At 36.2% G+C, this 23,218-nt stretch overlaps 1 protein-coding gene across 2 annotated transcripts; it reads right to left on the bottom strand.

Annotated features, from left to right (window-relative positions):
• Window positions 1-23: 23 nt before the first annotated feature.
• cd9a (CD9 molecule a) lies at window positions 24-9,315 on the bottom strand. 2 transcript variants are annotated; one of them, XM_059506849.1, is made up of 8 exons: window positions 9,107-9,315; window positions 4,242-4,344; window positions 4,062-4,159; window positions 3,892-3,966; window positions 3,710-3,811; window positions 3,379-3,468; window positions 1,453-1,536; window positions 24-525 (listed from the first exon to the last, which is right to left on the bottom strand). In XM_059506849.1, the coding sequence occupies exons 1-8, from the start codon at window positions 9,173-9,175 to the stop codon at window positions 460-462; spliced, it is 687 nt and encodes a 228-aa protein (XP_059362832.1). In that variant the 5' UTR covers window positions 9,176-9,315; the 3' UTR covers window positions 24-459. The 2 variants fall into 2 exon arrangements, with proteins under 2 accessions (XP_059362832.1, XP_059362833.1); XM_059506850.1 differs by lacking the exon at window positions 9,107-9,315 and adding an exon at window positions 6,126-6,302.
• Window positions 9,316-23,218: the final 13,903 nt, after the last annotated feature.

The raw sequence follows: 23,218 nt of genomic DNA, 5'->3' as shown, positions 1-23,218 counted from the left end.
GCAAAAAACATTCCACCACAAAATGCATGAATAATTTGGCTTTTATTTGAGCCATATGTGGCTAAATCACCAGACCCCATTCACAAATCAGAAACAAAACATTAGAAAAGTTCAAGAACAATTCATATCAAGCAGTACAGCGAGTACAATAAAGCGAACAAATGGTTAATCCTTAAAATCTATTATGAACGATAAAAAAATATAAAAAGTCAGACTTAAAGGCCTTTTCAAATGGGCTTGGAATGCTAAACCAAGCCTTTTCTCTCATTACTGGTGACCAGTGATACAGCTGCAATAGGAAAAAGAGTGAATTCCAGTCAGTCAGAGACGTGAAGAGATCGAGTGCCTGACGCAGTGAGCTAACTGGCTTTTAGCTGATGAGGTCATGTTCAAGACAGTGCTTTGGGACAGACATCATGCAACACAAATATACTGGCAGTTTCCCAGGCAACCGGACCCTCACACAATCTCCCAGGTTTTCCGGATGGCACAGCACAGCATCATGCTGAAGATCATGCCGAAGATCTGCGCACACGGAGAACACAGTTCTTCAGTGACACGTCAGTCACACACATACACGTGCATGTGACAATTCATGTTTTCAAAAAAGCATTACAATCAAGGTGCAAAGAGATATATACTTTTTTCTATTTAAATCTGCAGTTTGTAATTTCTGCACCATTAGTAGTTTCTATCATTGGAAAGTTTAGAGTTGATAAGATGTTCTAAATTTCTGAAAGAATGCTCACCAAGGCTGCATTTATTTGATGTGGAAAAACAGTAACGTTCTTAAAAGAACAGTTTTCTGTTTGAATGTTTTCTAAAATGTGATTTATTCCTGTAATTCAAAGCTGAATATTACTCCAGTCTTCAGTGTCGTATAAACCTTCAGAAATCATTCTATTATGCTGATTTGCTCAAGAAACATTTCTTCTTATTATCAATGCTGAAAACGCTGATTAATATTTTTGTATAAGCATTGCATTTTTTTAGTCTTTCGGGAATAGAAAGTTCAGAAGATCAGCATTTATTTGAAATAGAAATATTTTGTTAAATTATTTATTCTTATAGAAATTCTTTAGGAAGTAATACTGTATAAATACTTTAACTTTCACTTAATGCAACTTAATGCATCCTTGCTGAATAGAAGTATTAATTTCTAAAAACAAAAACAACAACAAAAAAATACTGAACCAAAACTTCTGAATGGTAACGAGTTTTTAAATTCATGAAATATTAAATTAAGAATTTACAATTATAAAATGTTCAAAATCTTCTAAAAGGTAAAAATGCTGAACAAGCGGACTTACAGTACAAAAAAACAATACCACACACAGCTAAACTAACAAAAATAAAAATAAAATGTATACAATTTATATATAACATTTTATATATGCATATAAATGTATAAAAATGACATACATGTACACATTTATATTAAATAAAGTTTACCATGATCACTCCAATGCCGATTCCAACGCCTCCAATAATATGAAGTTTGGAGCTAAAGACTTCCTCAATGGCATCAGGGCAGCTCTGAACACATAAAACAAGATTTAGACATACTTCGTATGTCTGATATAACAGGGCTGTGTAAAGACTTTGTTCATTAGTTTACTTAAACCCTGCTGGATCTTTAGCACACCTTTTGAAAATGCACCATCACTTCCACTTCATCCCTTTTTAACTCTTTTCTCAATTTTGTAAACAGTTACTACGCCACGAATTACAATTTTAAGGAGTTATGACATGCCTTGGTAAATACAAGTTGTTATTGTTAACGAAAACAAAAACTTAGAAAAATAATTTTCATTTTGACATAAAATAAAACAGGAAAAAAAAAAAAAATATATATATACATATATATATATATATATATATATATATATATATATATATATATATATATATATATATATATATATATATATATATTAGTGCTGTCAACGTTAACGCGTTAACGCATGCGATTAATTTTTGTCTGGTTTAACGTGTCAAAATATTTAACGCAATTAACGCAGCATCTGTATTTTCTGCCATCCGTTGGCTAGCTTTACATTATATGATCACGCTCTTATTCATTTAAATGCTTTTAAACATTTCAAGCACGGCAAGTCAAAAGAGAATGCGCTGTCTGTGAATGCCCTTATGTGACACACACACACACACACACACACATACACACGTACACACACACACAATGCATAGACAGGGCGCCAGAATCCAGTTCTCTTAAGCGCTTGAACTAACAATAAACATCCCAAAGTGCCAGTTTTGTCGATTATCCTCATAAGAGCAATCTTAAATGATTTATATAAAGTCTAAAATGAACAAAAAGAGTTGTGAGAGAATGAGGCGAGATCCATAGACAGTATATAAACGGTGAGATCCGCGTGTCTGTCTGCTCTTAAAGGGACAGCAGCCAATAAAGCTTCCTGTCAGTAAAGTTAAAGAACAAAGGGAACAGAGAAAATGACTCGCTGCTCTTGACTAAATAACTTTTGTAGCTTTAATAAGGATTAACTATTTAATTTATAGTTTATGCAGTGCAGTTAACTTTGATAAATTTATTAAATTTCTGTATATTTCCTAACTGTTAAGACAGGAAGGGCAGGAGTAAACATGACATTTATTATGGGTTTATGTTAGCATTGTTTTAAGTTTACTTAAATTAAAAACTGTTATATTTTTGAAGCCTAATAATAAATGTAAAAAAATAAAAAGAAATCAGTAGCTGTATTAATATCAGTAATACTGGCCTTCATTCATAGAAAGATGCCATTTAAACAAGTATTTAAAATATACTGTCTTTATGTTGTTTCTACATTAATTTGATTAACTGTGAAATTATTACATTAAAAAATATATTAAAAACCTACAAAAACATTTCTTTTTTTTATTGCGATTAATCACAGAAAAAATGTGTGATTAATCTAGTTAAAGTTTTTAATCGATTGACAGCACTAATATATATATATATATGCATTAAATAATTTCTCAAATAACATTTAAGTCAAATTTTGACTGTACTTTATGAAGGACTATATAAAGGACTGTATTAATATTAAATAAGGACTGCATACTGTAAATATGAAATCAATTTCATAATTTATACATTTTTGTATTTTTTCTAATATTTATTTCTATATAAATGTATTTAAATTTATTATCTATACTTTTATTTCCAAAGTTCTCACATTTTGCAATTATGAATCTGTATTTTTATGCTAACATTTATTTGTTATTTTATCATAGCCTTCATAGTCACTATATGGATATGGTCCGATAATTTATTACAAAACTCAGTAATCAGTGGCATCTACATATTAAATATAAAAACTACCAAAATGCAGCACTTCAGCCTGTAAACACTCTTACCTTTGCAATGAGAAAATCAAGCGGCTCTTTTCCTGGGCAGGTCCCTTCAAGATCATACTTGGAGTTTGCTGACGGTCCACAGCAGTTAAGCTGAAGATGAGGAACAGATGTCATCACAAATTAGCAAGGCATCGGAGTCAATGAGCTAGGAATAATTAGTGCTTGAGAAACCATCTGATGCATAGAGCACATAAAAACAGCAAGCAAAAGCGTTCTGAAGATGTTTACAAAGTCCCAGGCTGTTAGACGAGCGCTTCTGAGGAACAACTAGAAGTTGGTGTTCACAGAGCTCACAGTACTGAACATTAGAAAGAAAGAAACAAGATCTTACTCCATGCTGGATGAGGCGGAGTGTTTCTTTCAGAGCTGGTTGTTTGGTTTGTTGGTAGTTATTGTATGTTTCCTTGTAGAAAGTTGTTATATCGTCAGTAACCTATGGACACAATCATAGTAGCTTGAATTAGGAGCATCATCGGTGTGTTTGCATGTGCACTGAGAATTTGGGACGCCCACCTTGGTCTGGTTGGAAAAGCCCCAAATTCCAGCAGCCACCTCGACCGCAAAGATCACCAACAGGAAGAAGAAGAACTGTGGGAAAACAACAACGACAGTCAAACACCGCGGCTGATAACATCGTAATACTACAAAGTAGTGATAATTGAGAATATAATGAGGGGGATTACCAATCCCAGCATGCAAGGGGACTCCTGGATGGCACCACAACATCCAAAAAATCCAACAACCATCATCAGCGCGCCGACTGCAATGAGGATGTACACTCCTACAACACAAGCCTCACTTTAACACACGCCACGGCTGATCATCACATGCAGCGGCACAAAAAGCATGTTTTTACGACTGACCTGTGTAGAAGACGTAAGGTGAGTTCTCTCCTTCAAACAAGCTTTTAGTCTTGGGATCAAACCTCAGCCAGAGTCCAACAGCCAAGACGCCTGTCCCTGCAATCTGTGGTAAAACAACAAGAGATTGGGAATAAATCACCCTGAAATACCTACAAATGGACTAAAATACACATAGATCAGAACGACACATTTAACATTAATTAGAAAGAGCTATAATGATCTCGCAGAGGTTACTGGCTTGATTTAAAGAGGTCTAAAAGCCATCAGTTTATATTCCCATTCACTTGGCTGGAAAACGCGACCTGCTTGCTGCCAGCTTTGCTTATGGGTCTTGGGCTAGGTTTTTTCTTTTTTTTTTTTTACCATTAATGGATTTATATAAGCCATAAATGTCATGTAGATAATTACTGCCACAGAACAATTACATCCTGACAACCCTGATCACACAGTCCTAAACCCTTCATTAGCAACTATTCATTATATAAGTGTATTAGAGACTAAATTACAATACATTAAAATTAAAGAAAATAAAAATACATCAGTTAGGTATCTTAATTAAATTGGATTATTGTATTCTATATATATATATATATATATATATATATATATATATATATATATATATATATATATATATATATATATATATATAATTTTATTTAAACAAGTATATGTCCTGTTCTTTAAGTTAAAGTAAGGCTATTTATTATTATTATTATTATTATAAAAACAAATAAAATTATTACATATAAAACACATTACAAAAATAAACAATGTATATAATTAATGAACTGGAAACAAAAAATACAAAAATAGTAAAACATTATTATTATAAAACATAATAGAATTGATAGGTGGCTTGCAAAAGAAATATAAATAATTACAATACATTATTATATATAAAACGCAAGTACAAATAAAACATATTATAATTAAATACATTATAATTAAATATATAGGATTTATAGGTAACTTGCAAACAATATTTCAGTCAGGATGCATGCTTATTTTTATACGATCAGGTGTGCACTGGCAGTGTTAACCAGCTTGACCACTTTGCTTGTTTCTTCAAACAAAGACAACAGAACACAACAGGTGCATGAATTATGTAATAACGATTATTAAAACTCAATAGGCTAGGAGGCTTATACTCATCTTTTCTGAAACCAGCAAGCAATATTACATGACAGAATCCAAATAAAACTGGCACAAGTTCGGTCAATCTGTTAGACATGTGATGCTAAATACAGTCAGTGTGTGTGCATGTTTATCTGTGGTTTTGGAAAAACCGCACGCCTGATTTTACTTCCTCCATCCTGGGATAAAATAAACTCTGTCACATGGAAAAATCCTGCTTGCTTCCTTTTTAACACTAAAAATATTACAGTACAGTATATGCAGCTCATTTGATCAGATTCAACATCTGTTGGTTTGACCCAAAATGACTTCAGATTAATAATGTCAAGCAATCTTATTGCGTTCAAGAACACCATGAGATTTTGCTTCAAAGTTATGCACAAAACACAAACAAACAGATGCATCACACCGGTCAATCATCTTTCAGCCTTTGAAATATACACTCATTATATAATGTGACTTATTGTTCTTTCTAGTCAAGTCCTGCTCACTAAGCTGATCGCAACGGTTTCATGTTCACAGGGTTCATGTTCTGCTCTTTGATTCTTTCTCTCTGACCCAGATCTTTTGTTTCAAAAACTCAAGGTTGAGAAATCTGTTCCAAATCTCCATTCCACTGCTTAGCTAAACAAACACCATTAAAACAACTCCACTTCGTCCTTCCACCACATTCCACACATAAAAACACAAAACTAATACTTTCACACAATCACACACAAAAACACACAAATATGAAATTGCACCTACCCAGAAGATAAAGTTCAAGATAAACATAGCATTTTTAATGCATTTTGGACATCCATCAACACCCATTTTGCTGTTGTCCAAGTCACTTGTTCAGGGAAACCGTACTGCACTCTCAGCTAAATAGATCAGTTTCTACAAAGTCTGCTCACAAACACGGTTCCTCACTTTGTTTGTATATAGAAAGTGAAACTGAAAAATGTCTGTGTGTTGCACAATAGTCTGTGTGAGTGTGTGAGTGAGGTATGTGGGAGGCAGCATGTTGTGTAAGTTTGCAGGTGACATTAACGCTCTAGCTGGGTCATATTTCATCCCAAAAACAAATGTATATTTTGCTTTACAAAAATGAAGCATTATTTTCACTGCAACATTTTCATGATAATGACTCAGATTTACCTTTGAATTCCCATTACCATATTACACAAAATCAATAATACAGAAATAAAATAAAATTTTCGTGACTATTAATGTAATGGAAATAATCTTCTGAACAAAATTATTTTTATTAAACTTAGCATAATCTAAATTCAGTACAACATAAACTACCAATTTTTGTATGTCATTTGTAATTTTTGTATGTCATGGTAAGAATAATAGGTGTAAATGTGCTTAATTTTCCTAAAACATAATGTTAAATCTAAAAAATAAGGGTTCTAAATGGTCTTAATTTATTTATTTTTAATCAAATTTAACCCCCACCAAACATTTTAATTAAATATATATTTCGAAAAGACTCTTCCTCAATACCATCATTACCAGTAGTTACCACATGTCACAAACATGTGTTTTATATTTGATAGTAATGAAAATTATATATATGCAATCAGGGGGCCCAGAACGTAGCAGGGCTCCTGCTGAAAGGTCTCCTGTTTGATGTGATCGTTAAGACGTTCTGCGACCGAATACATCCACTTCTAGACAAGAAGTGTGTGTGTGTGTCTATCACTATAAGTTAATAACCGTAATATTTGGAAGTTTAGGTCATATGCACAAGAATGTGATTAGGGTTGCAGTTGGGTGGATTGCAAAAAAGGAAAAATTTAAAAATGAAAAATTCTGTTCAATTTAAGCCATTATAGGGTGAGGTAAACTTCAACAGATTTCCCCTGGTTTCCCAGATATGGAGAGCATATATATGCCTTATTATTGCAATGGTTCAACAGACCTGTGTATGTGTGTCTCTGTGTGTGTGTGTGTGTGTGTGTGTGTGTGTGTGTGTGAGTTCAGAGGAGGTGTTAAGTAATGCTGATATTAAGTAATATTTACAGAGTGCAAATGAATGAGACCAGATCTAACATACATACAAACACCACACAATTTCATAATGTGCACATTATTCCCCATCAAAACCCACAACAAATGCAGTTTACAGTGAGTTTGTCCATGAGATTATCATGCTCTATAAATACACTTGCAGATTAAAGACAATCTAGGACGCGTGCTCACATAAACCCTCGGGCTGGACACACACACCATACGGCTTTGGGTCATGTTCACTGCGAAGAATTAGAGATTCATGTAGTGAATCGGTTCATTTCAGTGAAAATTTCACTTCTAGTCTTTTATTTCAATGCACTGTTTAAGGTGATATTTTCCTCCAGTTTAATGTGGATAGATGACAAAAATAAGCTATTTGTAGGCCGGCTCTCCCATAATGTGTAAATACTATGGAAAGATCAATCATTTATCTGTTTGCAGAGCTCTAGACCGTGAGTAAAAGGCCACACTTTGCAGACATTTTCCCGCTGGTGCAATTTAACTTTGAGATGAGGGTACAAAAATTTTCCATTCTTATCGATTACTCATATGCTGACCTCTGGCATGATACTGAACATCCGAATGAACGTTGCAGTATGGTGCGATCTGTGTTGCCAAAAAAAAAACAAAAAAACAGCGAAGCAGACCCAACTGGATTTACGCCCAAAACAAACTATGCAAGCTTGATTGTGTGTTGTTGCTTACTGAAATATAACATGTTAGTTGAAAATTCATAATGCAAACTGCTTTTGCATGCTATATAGTAGTGGTAATATGCATATAAGTATGGATATAAAGATTTGAAACACCATTTTGTGACACTAAAGGTGCATTCATCACAAATATGATTATTTTTAATAATAATGTTCATAATCACAAAAAAATTGATAAAAAGTCAGGTGCATTGCATTGTTAGATACAATATTCAACATACTGTGCATTTTAGCATCCAGTAGTTCATAAGTCCAACATTTTCATAAGCGTTTTTTTTTCGTATTCGTCATCCTTTCCTGGTGGTAACAAAATGTTTGCTTCGGATGCAAAAATGCATAAACCTCAAAAGCCCATAGAAGGTCTTTGAAAGGTTTATAAGTTACAGTTAAAAATCAATTTCTAAATACACATTTTTCTTCTGCAACCCGACTGATGCGCACTATAAATATTAGCATACTACGTACAATTTATACATTCTATAAACTGTCTATAAGCGTACTAAGCTAATTCGAGTTCGAGATTGAACACTTTGCGAATCGGTTCGAATGATTCATTTAAGAGAACCGGTTCAAAAGAACGATTTGTTCACGAATCGGACGGACATCAGCAGAACGCGCCTGTCCAGCCGTGAGAGGGAACAGCTGACACACAAACACGAACAGAGGGGAGTCAGAGGAAACACTATCAAAATTCAGTGCTTGTCCCATCACACACACACACACACACACACACACACACACACACACACACACAGTATTTTAACTACACGACCAGGGTCCTGAAATGCGAGCTAAAAACCTTCAAACTAGGTCAGCCAAATGGTTGCAATCCCGTTGCATTGCTGGACACAGACGTCATTAATTACAATCTAAACTAATTAATAATCTAAACTGGACGCTATGCACACGCATTTATCAATGCATCTTTTGAGGAAAATCGCGAGTAACGTTAATTGTAAAACAACGTCCCGCGCGCGAGCCAACCTCTCCACACATCAATCATTTCTCACTCACCCAGAAGATGAAATTGAAGACGAACATCAGATACTTGACGCACATCTCTCCTCCGGTCAACGCCGCCATCGCAGCAGTCTGTCCTCACACAATACTGAATGAAAGTGAAAGATCCGTCTGTGTCCCGGTGTCTCGCTGGCGGTTTGCGCGTGCGGCTGTGTCTGACTTTACGCGCGTGTGTGAGTGAATGTGTAGCGCGCGCACATGAAAAACTCACGACAGACACAAACTCATTCCTCCTGCCAAAGACCAACTTTACAATCATTTGCTCGGTGAGACAAAATTAAACGTGCCAAAGTTCGAATTGTTGCTATTTTGGAGGATTATAATAAAAATCGCTGCATACGCTTTATTTAGATACGCTTGTTAGGGAATTTCGGGGACTTATTTTTTTAACCATTTATTTTATGGAAAGATCCACTCGGTCTTTATTTTTTGGGGATATATGACATATCATAATGACGTCATGGTGGAATGACATCACCGCAGTCAGAGCAGAGCCCAGTGGTTTCTTGTCATGCATTTTTAAATGTTGCATAAGTGAACTTTATCATTTTTAGATATGCGGGTGTTAATGGCACCTGCCCGCTTTTTGTAACATAAATGAAGATTCACTGAATACTTACCTCAAATTGAAATGAAAGAGATATAATTTAGTATTAATGAAACACTTCAGATAGATCGTTGTGTGATTTTGTCCATTTCTTAATTTCTTATGATGCATTATTTAATCTCACTTTCCTTATCTTCTACTTTTCTTCATATTTAATTGAACCAAACTCATCATTTTTCATACTAAAAATATGAAAACCAAGTGAAGCACCACAGCAGCTCTCATTGACTCACAGTTCCCACACACATGATTTCATAATCCAGAATAAACAGTCATAAACATCCACACACGCTTTATATCTGATGAATGGAGATCTGGAATGTGCCAAAATACATACATAAATATATAGGGCTGTACGGCTGGGTTAGTAGTGTATATAATCAGAGGTGGGTAGTAACGAGTTACATTTTTTGGGGTAATTATTTGGGGTAATTAATTTGGGGTAACTAATACATTTCGGAGTATATTTAAAGATGGGTACTTTATACTCTTATTTGAGTAAATTTTTGGGGGAAAATCTGTACTTTTACTTCGTTACTGTGGGCGACGCTCCTCTCGTTACTTTATCTTAATGCAATAAATGTTATAAATGCTTCAGTTTATTCCAAACGCGCCGTCTACTTTTCTCTGGACAATGAGCGATGCCAATTCGCGAATGATTCATTCTTTTGAGTCAATTCTGTTCAAAGGCTTGATCAAACCAATTGGCAAACGAGTGAATTGGTTCATGAATCAGTTCGAATGATTCGTTCAGTTCCCTGCCGCACGCGCTGAGCATCTGAAGTGGTTCACTCAGAGTTTTAACGTTTAACATCAGCAGCATTGAAAACGTGGCTATGGAACTGCATTGAATTGAAAGCAAATCTGCAAAGGCTATTATTTGCTTGCGATGGAGATCCTTATTAGATCAACACCGCGTGTGCTGTCTACTGTTTAACAGGTAATAAGGCTACATTCGATTACAGTACACGATACCTCTGACATTAGTTTGTTGTACGTGTGTGGCTTATAACAGAGGGGAGTCAAGTTGAATGCAGCTTCCAAAAGACAAAAAATAGCCGATTAAGATTTTATTAATTTTAATACAATAACACCGGTGCGAGTACGTTCAGCAAGTCATATAATCAGCTGCTAAATTCAAATCTGTGATTGCTTGCTGGCGCTGAGCCAGAGATAGATGTGTTTTTACAGCGCTGCGCATTATACCAATCACACATGATTCTTTTGAGCTTATTAAAGCATTGGCCAATCAGAGGTGTTCCGATGAGTCATCGCTGATGCCGGTGCTTCCTTCACTCGCTCACTGACTGGAGACCTCTTTCTGGCGAATTCTCTCGTCAGAAACAACAAAGTGCAGATTTGTGTACGAATCTTTAATTAAGATATTGATTTCACAGTGTTAGTAGTTTCAGTGATTTTAATGGGAGTTTCTGAGAGTGATTGAAATCTAGACTGTCAGTGAAAATGATCTTTGATATTGTAAATGTTATTTGCTCTCTTTCTGAACAATGAAAGATTAGTAGCAATATTTATATCACATTAACTTTCAATGTTAAATTCACATTTAATATAAAGTCAGTCGTATTAAAAATATGTTATGGCATGACACCTATATCTGTTACTTAAGTAAACAGACAGGGTTTTATAATAAATTACATAAATTGGAGTAAAGGCTGATGAAATATATACATTTATACACACACACACACATACATTACATACATTTTATCTATATATCTAAATAAAAATAGGCTCAGTATATATGACCCAAAGTAACTAGTAACTAACTACTTGAGTAGATTTTTTATCCGATACTCTTTTACTCTTACTCAAGTAACTTTTCAAGACTAGTACTTTTACTTTTTCTTGAGTAAATATTTCTAGAAGTACTTTTACTTTTACTTGAGTACAGTTTTTGGGTACTCTACCCACCTCTGTATATAATTAACTTTACATCAAGACAAGTCTACAGTACTCACTTTTGGGCTATTCTTTCTTCAGGGGGTGGACAGCATTATTATGGACTACTTTTGGTATTTAAGCCAAAAACAGCAGTTTAGGGTTAAATGTCTTGATGGATTTAAACATGCAGCTTCTTACTTTACAAAGCATTCATGTATAGACTGGAGTCACACTGATTACTTGTGGATTATTGTGATGCTTTTATCAGTTGTTTGGACTCTCATTCAGACGACACCCATTCAGTGCAGAGTATCCACCCATGAGCAACTGATGTAATGTTAAATTTCTCCAAATATGTTCCGATGAAGAAACAAACTCATCTTGGATGACCTAAGGGTGAGTAAATGTTCATTTGTACATTTTCCTATTCAGTCTATTTTATGTTACTATATTAGCATAATTAGCACAGTGCTGTTTTGGGTCACCACTTAATGTCAAATGTACTGTACAGTTTGGGTCCTGAAGCAAGGATTTGATGTAGGACATGTTTTTGCCAGCAAGTTCGGGATAAACAAAGAATGATAGCATGTCAAAACCCATATTAATGATGAATGGAGTTCATGTGAACATGCTCTGAATACATCGCTGCAGTAAGGTTTTTCCAACAGTTAATCTTTCAGTTTTACAGACGGGTTACATCGCAGAGGCTGTGAATGCACTGCATATGTTGCAGTTTGTGTGCATGTGTATGCTGTTTCGCTTGGCTCTCTTTCGCTTGGCTTCCTCTGTTGGTTTGTCTTATCTGTCTTCACTTCCAGACTAATCCTTCGGTTCCTCCAATGCCCAGACTTCCTCCTATTGTCCTCTCTTAATGAGTTTAAAAACAGGAATCACACCATCTCTCCCTCTCTTGTTCTTATAAAGCGTTTCTTTTCTTCTAGGACTGGGTTCCAGTCATGTCTTCAGGATTGTGAGACACTGGACAGTAAAGACCTGTTGCTGGGAGCCTGCAGCTGGGCAGAGGTCAGAGGTCAAAGGTAACAGGTGTCACACTACCAGCACGCTGTCCTGAATATGCATTACAATATGCATTTGTTTCTGTGATTATTTCAAATCCTTGTATTAACCGTGGACATCTGTTTGGTTGTTTAAGGCTTATGTTTTGATGTTTAGGCATGCATGGGAATATCCAGTGCATGTTTGTGAATATATTATGCTCGTTTTCCCGTCCTAAGCCAAAGACTATAGAATACCCAAGACATGTCACTCGTATAGTTTTGAATGGGGAAAAATGCAACACTCAATATGTCTGCTCACTCGCAGGAAGCCCCACCTACTGAATGAAAGAGCCAATCGCTTATCGGTAAAGTTAGTGCGTCACTGCAGCTGTCGTTAGATGCATCTGGTTGCTATAGAAACAGTCAGCGCTCTGAGACCTGCGCTTAAGACTGCGCATGTGCACTGGCTTGTCTAGCCTTAAAAAATAAGCTATTTATAACGCTATTTGGGCAAAGGTAGTAACATGTAGGACACAGATGTTGTCAGAATTCTTTGGTGATTTCAAATATTAAATTTAATCATTAGCATAGTGAACAGTATTGGAGAATTTGATGTTTCCCCATTCAAACTAATAGGAGTTGCACTTGCATGCCCGAGAGGTGTTTCAAAGATGGCCACAGAGTGACATGACTTGTCTTAAAGGACTTTGTCTAAGCTCATACTTAAGAATAACAGCATTTTTTCTGTGCCGTCTATGTGGAATACATGACTTCTCTAAAACTCTTAGACAGATTTTTTGGTGCTCAGAAATTTCTGCTTTGTTTTCTCACTTCCACCTGAACCTTTGTTTTAGCTCATGCCATTATTTTTCACTCAATGAAACCTCCAAATGCTCACTTCAATGTATTGTTGAAGCCAGCAATTGTGCATTAGAAAATTAAATTAGTTAATCAGATGGAACTGTGCAGATGGAAAGGATGGAGCAGAATCCTGTGGGTTTTCATCTTGAACTTTTTAGGTTAGTTTTGAATGTTTTTTTTTTTTTTACTTTTATTTAGCAAGGATGCATTATAGTCCTCAGAAGTCATAATAAAAAACAACACATTTTAAATATACACTTTTTGTAACATTTTATTTAAAGTCTTTTTGAATAATACATTATAAAGGGTTATTATAGAGTACAATGCATTATAATAATTCATAATGTGCGCTGTAATACATTATATCTTGTCAGAAATAATTATAACCAAATTTAAAATGCATAGTGTAACACTGATTTGACAGTGAATGAATTGAAATGAGTACAATGCATTATAAGGTGCATTACAATTTTTTAACGCATCATGCATATAGGCTTTAAATAAAGTGTTACCAAATTCTTTTTATTCACAAAATCCTGAAAAAAAAAGATATCAAGGCTTTAACAAAGATAGTAATCTTTCAACATAATAATAATATATGTTATTCTTGAGCAGCAAAAATCTTACCGACCCCTAACTTTTAAACATTAGTTGTTGCTTTGATTATAAACAAGTGTGCAAGTGCTTGACTCTCTTTACCTCTTTTCTCTGTAGGTTTGGTGTCAGTGGAGGGGTCTGGTCGCACATACACACATTTGACAGTGTGATTTATGAGTTCCCTGGAGACTGCAGCTACATGCTGGCGGGAGACAGCCAACACAGAAGCTTCTCCATACTGGGTAAAAGCCAGTCACACACAAAAACACAGGGTTTCATGAATTAAACAAGCTATGGCAGAGTTTGTACACTGTCAAGATGATTAAATGCCTGCTTTTGTGTACATGTTTACGGTGTCTTGGTTATTTCTCTCATGGAAAGAGGAAAGGAGTGACTTTATTTCTGGGAGAATTCTTCGAGCTTCACCTCTCTGTTGATGGGATGCCATCACAAGGAGCAGAGAGGTACAAATGACAAATATCCTATTCAAAATATATGCTTATGGATTGCTAACTGAAAATGAATTCAAATGTGAATGATAAACTGAAAAACATTTTTTTTTGGAAACTGGAATGTGAAAAAAACTAAAAAGAAGATTCTAGACTGAAGGAAAAAATTCACTCAGAAATTGCTAGTAAATATCATTAATATTTACAAAGAACACACACTGCACACTGCCATTCAAAAGTTTGGGATCAAGGATTTGAAACACATCCTGGTCATCATGGATTATGCCACCCCCTCCGAAAAGCCACTACCAAAGCCATCGCCCAGGAGCTCTTCCTGCTTTGTAGTCGGGTCAGCATCCCATCCCAGATATTGACTGACCAGGGCACCCCGTTCATGTCACGGATGATAGCAGACCTCTGCAAACTCCTGAAGGTCCAGCAGCTCCGTACAACGGTGTACCACCCCCAGACCGACGGGCTCGTCGAGCTATTCAACCAGATCCTGAAACAGATGCTGCACCGAGTGACGGCCGAAGATAAAAGGGACTGGGACAAGATACAGCCATATGTCCTCTTCGGTGTTCGGGAGGTCCCTCAGGCCTCCACCGGCTTCACACCGTTTGAGCTACTCTTCGGCCGCCAGCACCGTGTTCTGCTCGACGTTGCCTGAGAGGCCTGTGAACAACAACTGGCCGTACACCGTACCACCGTGGAACACGTGCGTGAGATGCGGGAGCGGATTGACCGAGTGCTGCCCATCGTCCGGGAGCACCTCGTCAAGGCACAACAGGCCCAGCAGCGACATTATAATCGGGCGGCCCAACCACAGGAGTTCCAGCGAGGAGACCATGTCCTGGTTCTGGTCCCCACGGCCGCTTGCAAGTTCTTGGCCACCTGGCAGGGGCCATACACCTTCACCGAAAAGGTCGGCCCCGTTACTTACCGAGTACGGCAGCCCGGAAGACGGAGGAAGGACCAGCTCTATCACATTAACCTCCTGAAGCGCTGGGTCGGAACTGGGCCTCAGCTCTCGGCCTACACCAAGGCGACTCCTGTGGTTGTGGACATGGACCCTCAACTCTCCGCCGCCCAGAAGACCGAGCTGCAGCACCTGGTCAGTCAGTTTCCGGATGTGACCCCCCCCCCCCCCCCAGCCTGGGCGGACCCACGTCTTAGAACACGACGTCCGCAAGCCACCCGGAACCATCGTCTGGTGGCGGCCCTACCGTGTCCCGGAGGCTCTGAGACACGCCATCGAGGAGGAGGTACAGGAGATGCTGAGGTTAGGGGTAATTGAACCATCTCACAAAATAATATTAAAAATATTAAAATTGAAAGTATGATTAAAAATTTTAATAAATACTATAATAGTAATATATATATATACAGTACAGACCAAAAGTTTGGACACACCTCATTCAAAGAGTTTTCTTTATTTTCATGACTATGAAAATTGTAGATTCACACTGAAGGCATCAAAACTATGAATTAACACATGTGGAATTATACATGGAATTATATACATAACAAAAAAGTGTGAAACAACTGAAAATATGTCATATTGTAGGTTCTTCAAAGTAGCCACCTTTTCCTTTGATTACTGCTTTGCACACTCTTGGCATTCTCTTGATGAGCTTCAAGAGGTAGTCACCTGAAATGGTCTTCAACAGTCTTGAAGGAGTTCCCCGAGAGATGCTTAGCACTTGTTGGCCCTTTTGCCTTCTGTCTGCGGTCCAGCTCACCCCTAAACCATCTCGATTGGGTTCAGGTCCAGTGACTGTGGAGGACAGGTCATCTGGAGCAGCACCCCATCACTCTCCTTCTTGGTCAAATAGCCCTTGATGCCTTCAGTGTGAATCTACAATTTTCATAGTCATGAAAATAAAGAAAACTCTTTGAATGAGAAGGTGTGTCCAAACTTTTGGTCTGTACTATATATATATACACACACTACCACAATAAAAGTTATCATTTATTTACTCTCATATCATTTCAAACCTGTGAGACTTAATTTTTTCCATGAAATAGAAGAAAAAATTCTGACTTCTCTATACTACAGAATAAAACTGAATATTGACTGAGGCTGTCAAACTCCTGAGTAATTTGAAAAAAAAGCACCTTAAATGTATAAAAGTAGTGCAGTGCATATTACTTGTGCACTGTATTTCAAATCTTCTGAAGTCATTTGATTGCCGTGTGTGAGGAAAAAACTAAATTTGTATTGTTTTATATAATAGTAATAATAATATAGTATATTGCCATATATTTACATTAGAATACCATTAGAAAATATGTTCCTGCGGCTCAGTAGCAGAGCATTGCGTTAGCTGCACAAAATGTTGTGGGTGCAATTCCCAGGGAACACACATACAGGTAAAAAAAGAATAATAATTGTGTAACCTGAATGCACTGCAAGTCGCTTTGGATAAAAGCGTCTGCTAAATGCAAATTTAATGTAAATGTAATTGACCACTTGTGTAATAAATATGATATCAGTTTTATGGTGTTTTCTTGTCATTTTTGACGCTTGATGGCCTCTGTTTCCATTTATTTCCATGTATGGAAAAGAGCAGCGTGAACATTCTGCCAAACATCTTCTTTCAATCACCTAAACCAGTTTGATTCAGCTAACGATTAGTTTTGACCATCCAGAAACCCTGTACAACAATCTGTCACCTTAAGCTGGTTTTAGCTGGAATTTCCAGCAGTCTGGATCAGATGTTGTGTGTCTGAGAATGCTGGGAGCTTTACGCGATGAAAATAATCCAGAAATACTTCCCATGTACATAATATAGAGTCTGTGTGTGCCGAATCTGGGACATGTATCAAATACTCCCGTGCTGCAAACCTGATATGTGAGCATACAGTATGTGTGTGTGTGTGTGTGTGTGTGTGTGTGTGTGAGGGGGGTGGGGGGGGGTTGTGTTTGCAGCTAAACCCAGCCTATGCTGGGAAAACGTGTGGTCTGTGTGGTAATTATAATAGTAACCAAGGAGACGACATCTTAACAGTGGGCGGGCTGCTGAAGACACGCGGCGAAGGATTCGGGAACGCATGGAAGATGAATGCAGACTGTGACTATGTTCAATTGCAACCCCCAGATCCCTGCATTTTAAACCCTAAGAGAGGTATACACACTCACACACAGATACAGATACATGTACATGAACAAATGTTACAAATCAGGGACATCACATGTCAATGTTTAAAAATGTTGCATTCAAAACACTAATTAATGGCAGTTACAGTCCAATAAAGATGCATATTTATAGACAATAAAAGCACTTTTAGGAATTTGATTGCTTGAAAGTATGATGTCATGATTTATATATGCACTGAACACCAGATGGCAACACAGACCATGTGGTAAGGCCTGTTCCCAGCTAAGGGACTGCAAGTCAACTGGAGGGGACATGGATGCTGTGGTATATCTCATTCTGTCTGTTTACACGTCATAAAAAAGTTTTTCACTACAAATGTATTGTCATTCTGAAACTGACACATTTACTTGAGAATAGAAGATGTTATGTCTTGTTTTCTAAAAAATATATCCAAATTAAGTAAGTTTTTGATTTAAACAAGAAATAAATATCTGCAATGTGGTAAGATTTTTTTTTTAAATTTAAATTAACATTTCACTAATATAAATATATATTTTAACATTTTTGAGTTAAATTAATTTTTCTTGCACTACTGGCAGATTGGCAGATATACTCTAATTTAAATATATGTGACCCTGGACCATAAAACCAGTCATAAGGTTCAATTTGAAATTGAGATTTATACAAAAATAAGCTTTCCATTGATGTATTGTTTGTTATGATAGGATAATATTTGGCTGAGATTCAACTATTTGGAAATCTGGAATCTGAGGTCCAGAAAAATCCAAAATGAGAAACTGAGAAAATCTCCTTTAAATTTGTCCAAATGAAGTTTTTAGCAATGCATATTACTAATCAAAAACTAAGTTTTGATATATTTACGGTAGGAAATTTACAAAACGTCTTCATGGAACGTGATCTTTACTTAATATCCTCAATATCCTTCATTAATATCCTAATGGAAATCAATAATTTTGAGCCATATTGTTGGCCATGCTACAAATATACCGGTTCTACTTACTAACGTATGACTGTTTTTTGATCCAGGGTCACATATTTTTTAATTTTTTTTAATTACATTTATTTTTTGTACCCCATTGGAAGATATGTGTCTTGTTTTAAGTATAAAAATACAATTATTATTATTATAATTTTTTTAAGAAAACAGGTTGACTCATTATGCTTCTTAAATAAATGTATGTTGATTTAAGAATGTTTAGATATTTGTACTTGAAAACAAGATAAAAATACTGAGTAAGAAAGACATTTTATGCAGTATAATAATTGAATAAACAATTGCACTTGAACACATCAGAGACACAAAAGTGGACAGAATGTTGTCAAGTGGCTCAGACAAGAACATATAATGAATTCTTTGAGCATGTGTTTCACCTGTAGGGCGGCGCTCTATCTTTTGTCCTCCTCCGCTGCAGCGTTTGAGTGTGAGAGTATGAGGGATTCTGGGATAGAGTCTGACAATACCTGCCAGAATCTGAAAGTGAAAATGACATGACATACAGCCAAGTATGGTGACCCATACTCAGAATTCGTGCTCTGCATTTAACCCATCCAAAGTGCACACACACAGCAGTGAACACACACCGTGAACACACACCCGGAGCAGTGGACCTGGACATGGAGTGTGTGAGTCATGTGTGTCTGGCTGTAATGGTAAGTGTGAGAGTCAACACTAGGAAACACTGCCAAGAACATAACATTTCTTTCACAGATGTTATTTGTTTATATTAATAAAATGTATTCAGATTAAATTTATTAAACACTTAAACACAATAGGACTGGTACATTCATATCAGAAGAGCTTCATTATTGTTTCACAAATTTTTACTGTTTTGATAAATATTTCTGAAAAGAAGTTTGTGGTCAGTAAGTTAAAAATTAAAAATGTAAAACTTTTGATCAGCAGGGACACATAACATTGACAAAAAATACTGAGAAAAGTTGTATATTTGCACTACCTTTTTAAAATGCATTAAAAAAGAAAACAGTTATTTAAATAGTAATATTATTTCACAATATAACTTTTTATTACTTTTACTTTTTATATTCACTTTTTATTCAGTATTACAGTTTTTTATGGATACTGCCTTGGTGATTACACAATTTTGAATGGTACAGTACTTATGAAAAATATAACTGAAAAAGCACACAGAGTTTAGATCATTATACGTCAACTGTCAATGTCTTATAGGACTTATAATTAAGTCTGTCTGGAAATGCAGGGTAAAAATGGACATACTACTCCTAAATGACACATACACTAGTCTATTAACACCTCACTCTAATTTATCCAACTGTAACTGTCAGGAACCCATGAAGAACACCTTAGCAACAATCTACCAACTTCCTAGCTATGCAAAACTCCCTGTCCGCTGCCTTGCAAATACTTCGTAAATCTCACCCAGAACACTCTAGAATCCACTTAGAACACCTATGCTACCATTTATCAATCCTAGTAACCTATATGCTTTCTTTTTTGTCCAAATATCTGTTTGTGTGTGTGTGTGTAGTAGTGAAGTGACATTCAGCCAAGTATGGTGACCTATACTCAGAATTTGTGCTCTGCATTTAACCCATCCGAAGTGCACACACACAGAGCAGTGAACACACACACACACTGTGAACACACACCCGGAGCAGTGGGCAGCCATTTATGCTGCGGCGCCCGGGGAGCAGTTGGGGGTTCGATGCCTTGCTCAAGGGCACCTAAGTCGTGGTATTGAAGGTGGAGAGAGAACTGTACATGCACTCCCCCCACCCACAATTCCTGCCGGCCCGAGACTCGAACTCACAACCTTTCGATTGGGAGTCCGATTCTCTAACCATTAGGCCACGACTTCCCCGTACTTGTACTTGTTTATGCTACATTGAGGGGACCAAATGTCCGCTCAAGGATAGTAAAACCTGAATTTTTTTTACATTGTGGGGACTGGCCTGCGGAAATAGAATTATTAAAAATAGTAAATTATAGTACTGATAGTAATGATATTATCTGAAAGTGGGTAAGTCATGGCCTGATTGGTTAGAAATTTGGACTCGTAATCCAAAGGTTGCAAGGTCGAGTCTCGGGCCGGCAGGAATTGTAGGTCAGTATAAAAGTAATAGAAGTCTATGGAAAGTCCCCACAATTCACAGAAACAAACGTCTTTGTGTGTGTGTGCGTGTTTGTGTGTGTGTGCGTGTGTGTGTGTGTGTGTGTGTGTGTGTGTGTGTGTGTGTGTGTGTGTGTGTGTGTGTGTGTGTGTGATTAATCAGTGTCGTGTTCAAAGCCCTACTGAGAGCTTGAAAACATTTGTGAGAACCTTCATAAAGAGCACAAATATCGGTAATTCTCAATAAGACTGATTTTTTATTTTGTGTATACATTTAAATTGTTACGTTTAGAGTTGTACTCATCTGTGTTGCATGTTGCAATGACACACAGGGCAGTGACAGTGTATGGGGTGAAATCAGAAGACAACCTTCTCATGCTTTTAGAAACATTATACAGCAACAGAGACAACACACCAAGACTGGGTAAACATGCGAATTCACAGCAGGTACAGCCTGACAGTTAAAATATACGCCACGCTGCGTTCCTTCCTCTGTCTCTGCAGGAGCTGCTCTGTGATTGGCTGTGAGACAGCCTTTCCTTCACCAGAGGGGGACAGATGGGTGTCCCTAAAGCTGTGGTTATGGTTGTGGGTGGGTGAAATTATTTACAGCTTTATCAATTCACTCTTTTAAGTGGACTTTAAAGTGATGTTCAGGGTTCAATACAAATGTAACTTCATTGAAGTCATATATATGGTACATTGTTGATTTCCACTCTAACTTAAACTCCCACAGACTGTAAAAACAGTCTTTCAAAGTCTTTGGGGCAAGATATTCCAGATTTAAAAGCAAATCCGTGCAGCTGGTATTTTTGTTTAAATAATTTGACTGTATATATGAAATGTGATTTATTTTTAAGTTTTAAAGGTATGGACGGGGAAGTCAAAATTATTAAATTTCTGTGGTGACCGACAGGATGCCACTATGACTTACTAACCCAAGAGCCATCTAGCAAGTAAAAACAATGTTAATAAAATAATAAATCACAAACTATTTTAGAGATGGGTCTGAAACAGAGATGAGTAATAAACAGCATGTCACTACAAAAATGTTTTAGTGTCATGTAAATATATAAAAAAATACTATTTTACTATCTATTTTGAGAATAAAATCATGGTGTTTTGAAAAAATAACAGGCTTTTCGTGAGAATAAAAATTGCAAAGTTTAAAAGAATAAAGTTGTAGCATTATGAGATGAAGTCCTAGCATTATTAGATTACATAAATTCATGAGGAGCATAACATCAAAGTGAAGTGCAGTCAGCCACCCACCGGTTGCTACTTCAAATTGCACAAAAGAGGCAATTTCCTGAATGTCTGTCTTGTTCCTTCTTATGAATAAATTCAATTTCCTATATAACAGCCCCATTGTCATCATACTAATGACAGTTGGTATTGATACAGCAATAGACCAAGGATTTCTTTGTTAGTAAATCCTGCACTACGATATAACAACATGCACCACATCCATTTGCATTTATAAAGCTGCTGACTCTTTGCTCTACTCCTACTGCAGCATTTTCCTGTAATTTTTTTTTTTTTTAAATATCTACATTATTTACACAGTATTATGCATTTAAACTCCTACTCCTATGATTTTATTCACATAACATTACGACTTACAAGCAACACATGTTTGTTCTAGACAGGAGTGTCAGTGTTTCGTATTGGAGTGGGTAACCAGTATGACCAGACTGACTGAACTACATTCTGCCAGTAACTTCATCTGCCAAAAAACCTTTAAAGCAACAGCTGCTCACTAACAACTCATTTATTTAAGGCTAGTAACATATTCTGGGCATGTTGCAAATGCTTGGGCAATACATTACTAGCATGCATACTGTACTTCACATGCACTTTTGGGTGATGATGGCAGTAGCTAACATGTCAATAAATGTCAACATTTGAACCAGTTTGCTTTTAAAGAGTCTCTTCAGTGTGTTGGCAGCAGATGTCCTTAAAGAGAAAAATGACCACTGAAAACAGCTCATACTAATGCCCCCTTTAGCACAACATTTCAGAAAATCAACAAATGCATACTGTAGCTCATGTAGACAGAAGTGTTTGCGTTCACTTACTTGCATAAAATATAATTTTAGCTGCATGATTTAGGGCTGTTTGGGGCTTTTTCTGAAATTATAAAATTGAAAAAATTATAATGTTCCAGGTTTGTAGAGCTGCACAATTTAGCCCAAAGTTTTGTGATTATGTATCAATATGACTATAATAACAATAATAATAATTCCATCGTATTGTAAAATAATTATTTTTATTATAATGTTTATTATTATCGTAGATCAAATATTAAACAAAATCCTTTTATAATGTTTCATTGTAAAATAAAAAAAGCATTTAAGAAAAATAATGTAATAATTATTATTTTATTTTATAGTGAAACTGTAATATTACAATACTAATATTTATGGATGTCTTAATTTCTTCATTTTCAAATGTTAAGCCATCAGGCTTTTATTTGGATAA

This window comes from Carassius carassius, chromosome 23 (assembly GCF_963082965.1).
Source record: "Carassius carassius chromosome 23, fCarCar2.1, whole genome shotgun sequence".
NCBI lineage: Eukaryota > Metazoa > Chordata > Actinopteri > Cypriniformes > Cyprinidae > Carassius > Carassius carassius.
This window is presented reverse-complemented; position numbering and strand designations above follow the sequence as displayed.

Coding starts and splice junctions, on each gene's coding strand:
- cd9a (XM_059506849.1), bottom strand. CDS start 9,175: ATGGCGGCGTTGACCGGAGGAGAGATGTGCGTCAAGTATCTGATGTTC. Junction 4,160..4,241: donor ACCTTACGTCTTCTACACAG/GTCAGTCGTAAA, acceptor CTTGTGTTGTAG/GAGTGTACATCCTCATTGCA. Junction 3,469..3,709: donor TCCGCCTCATCCAGCATGGA/GTAAGATCTTGT, acceptor CCTCATCTTCAG/CTTAACTGCTGTGGACCGTC.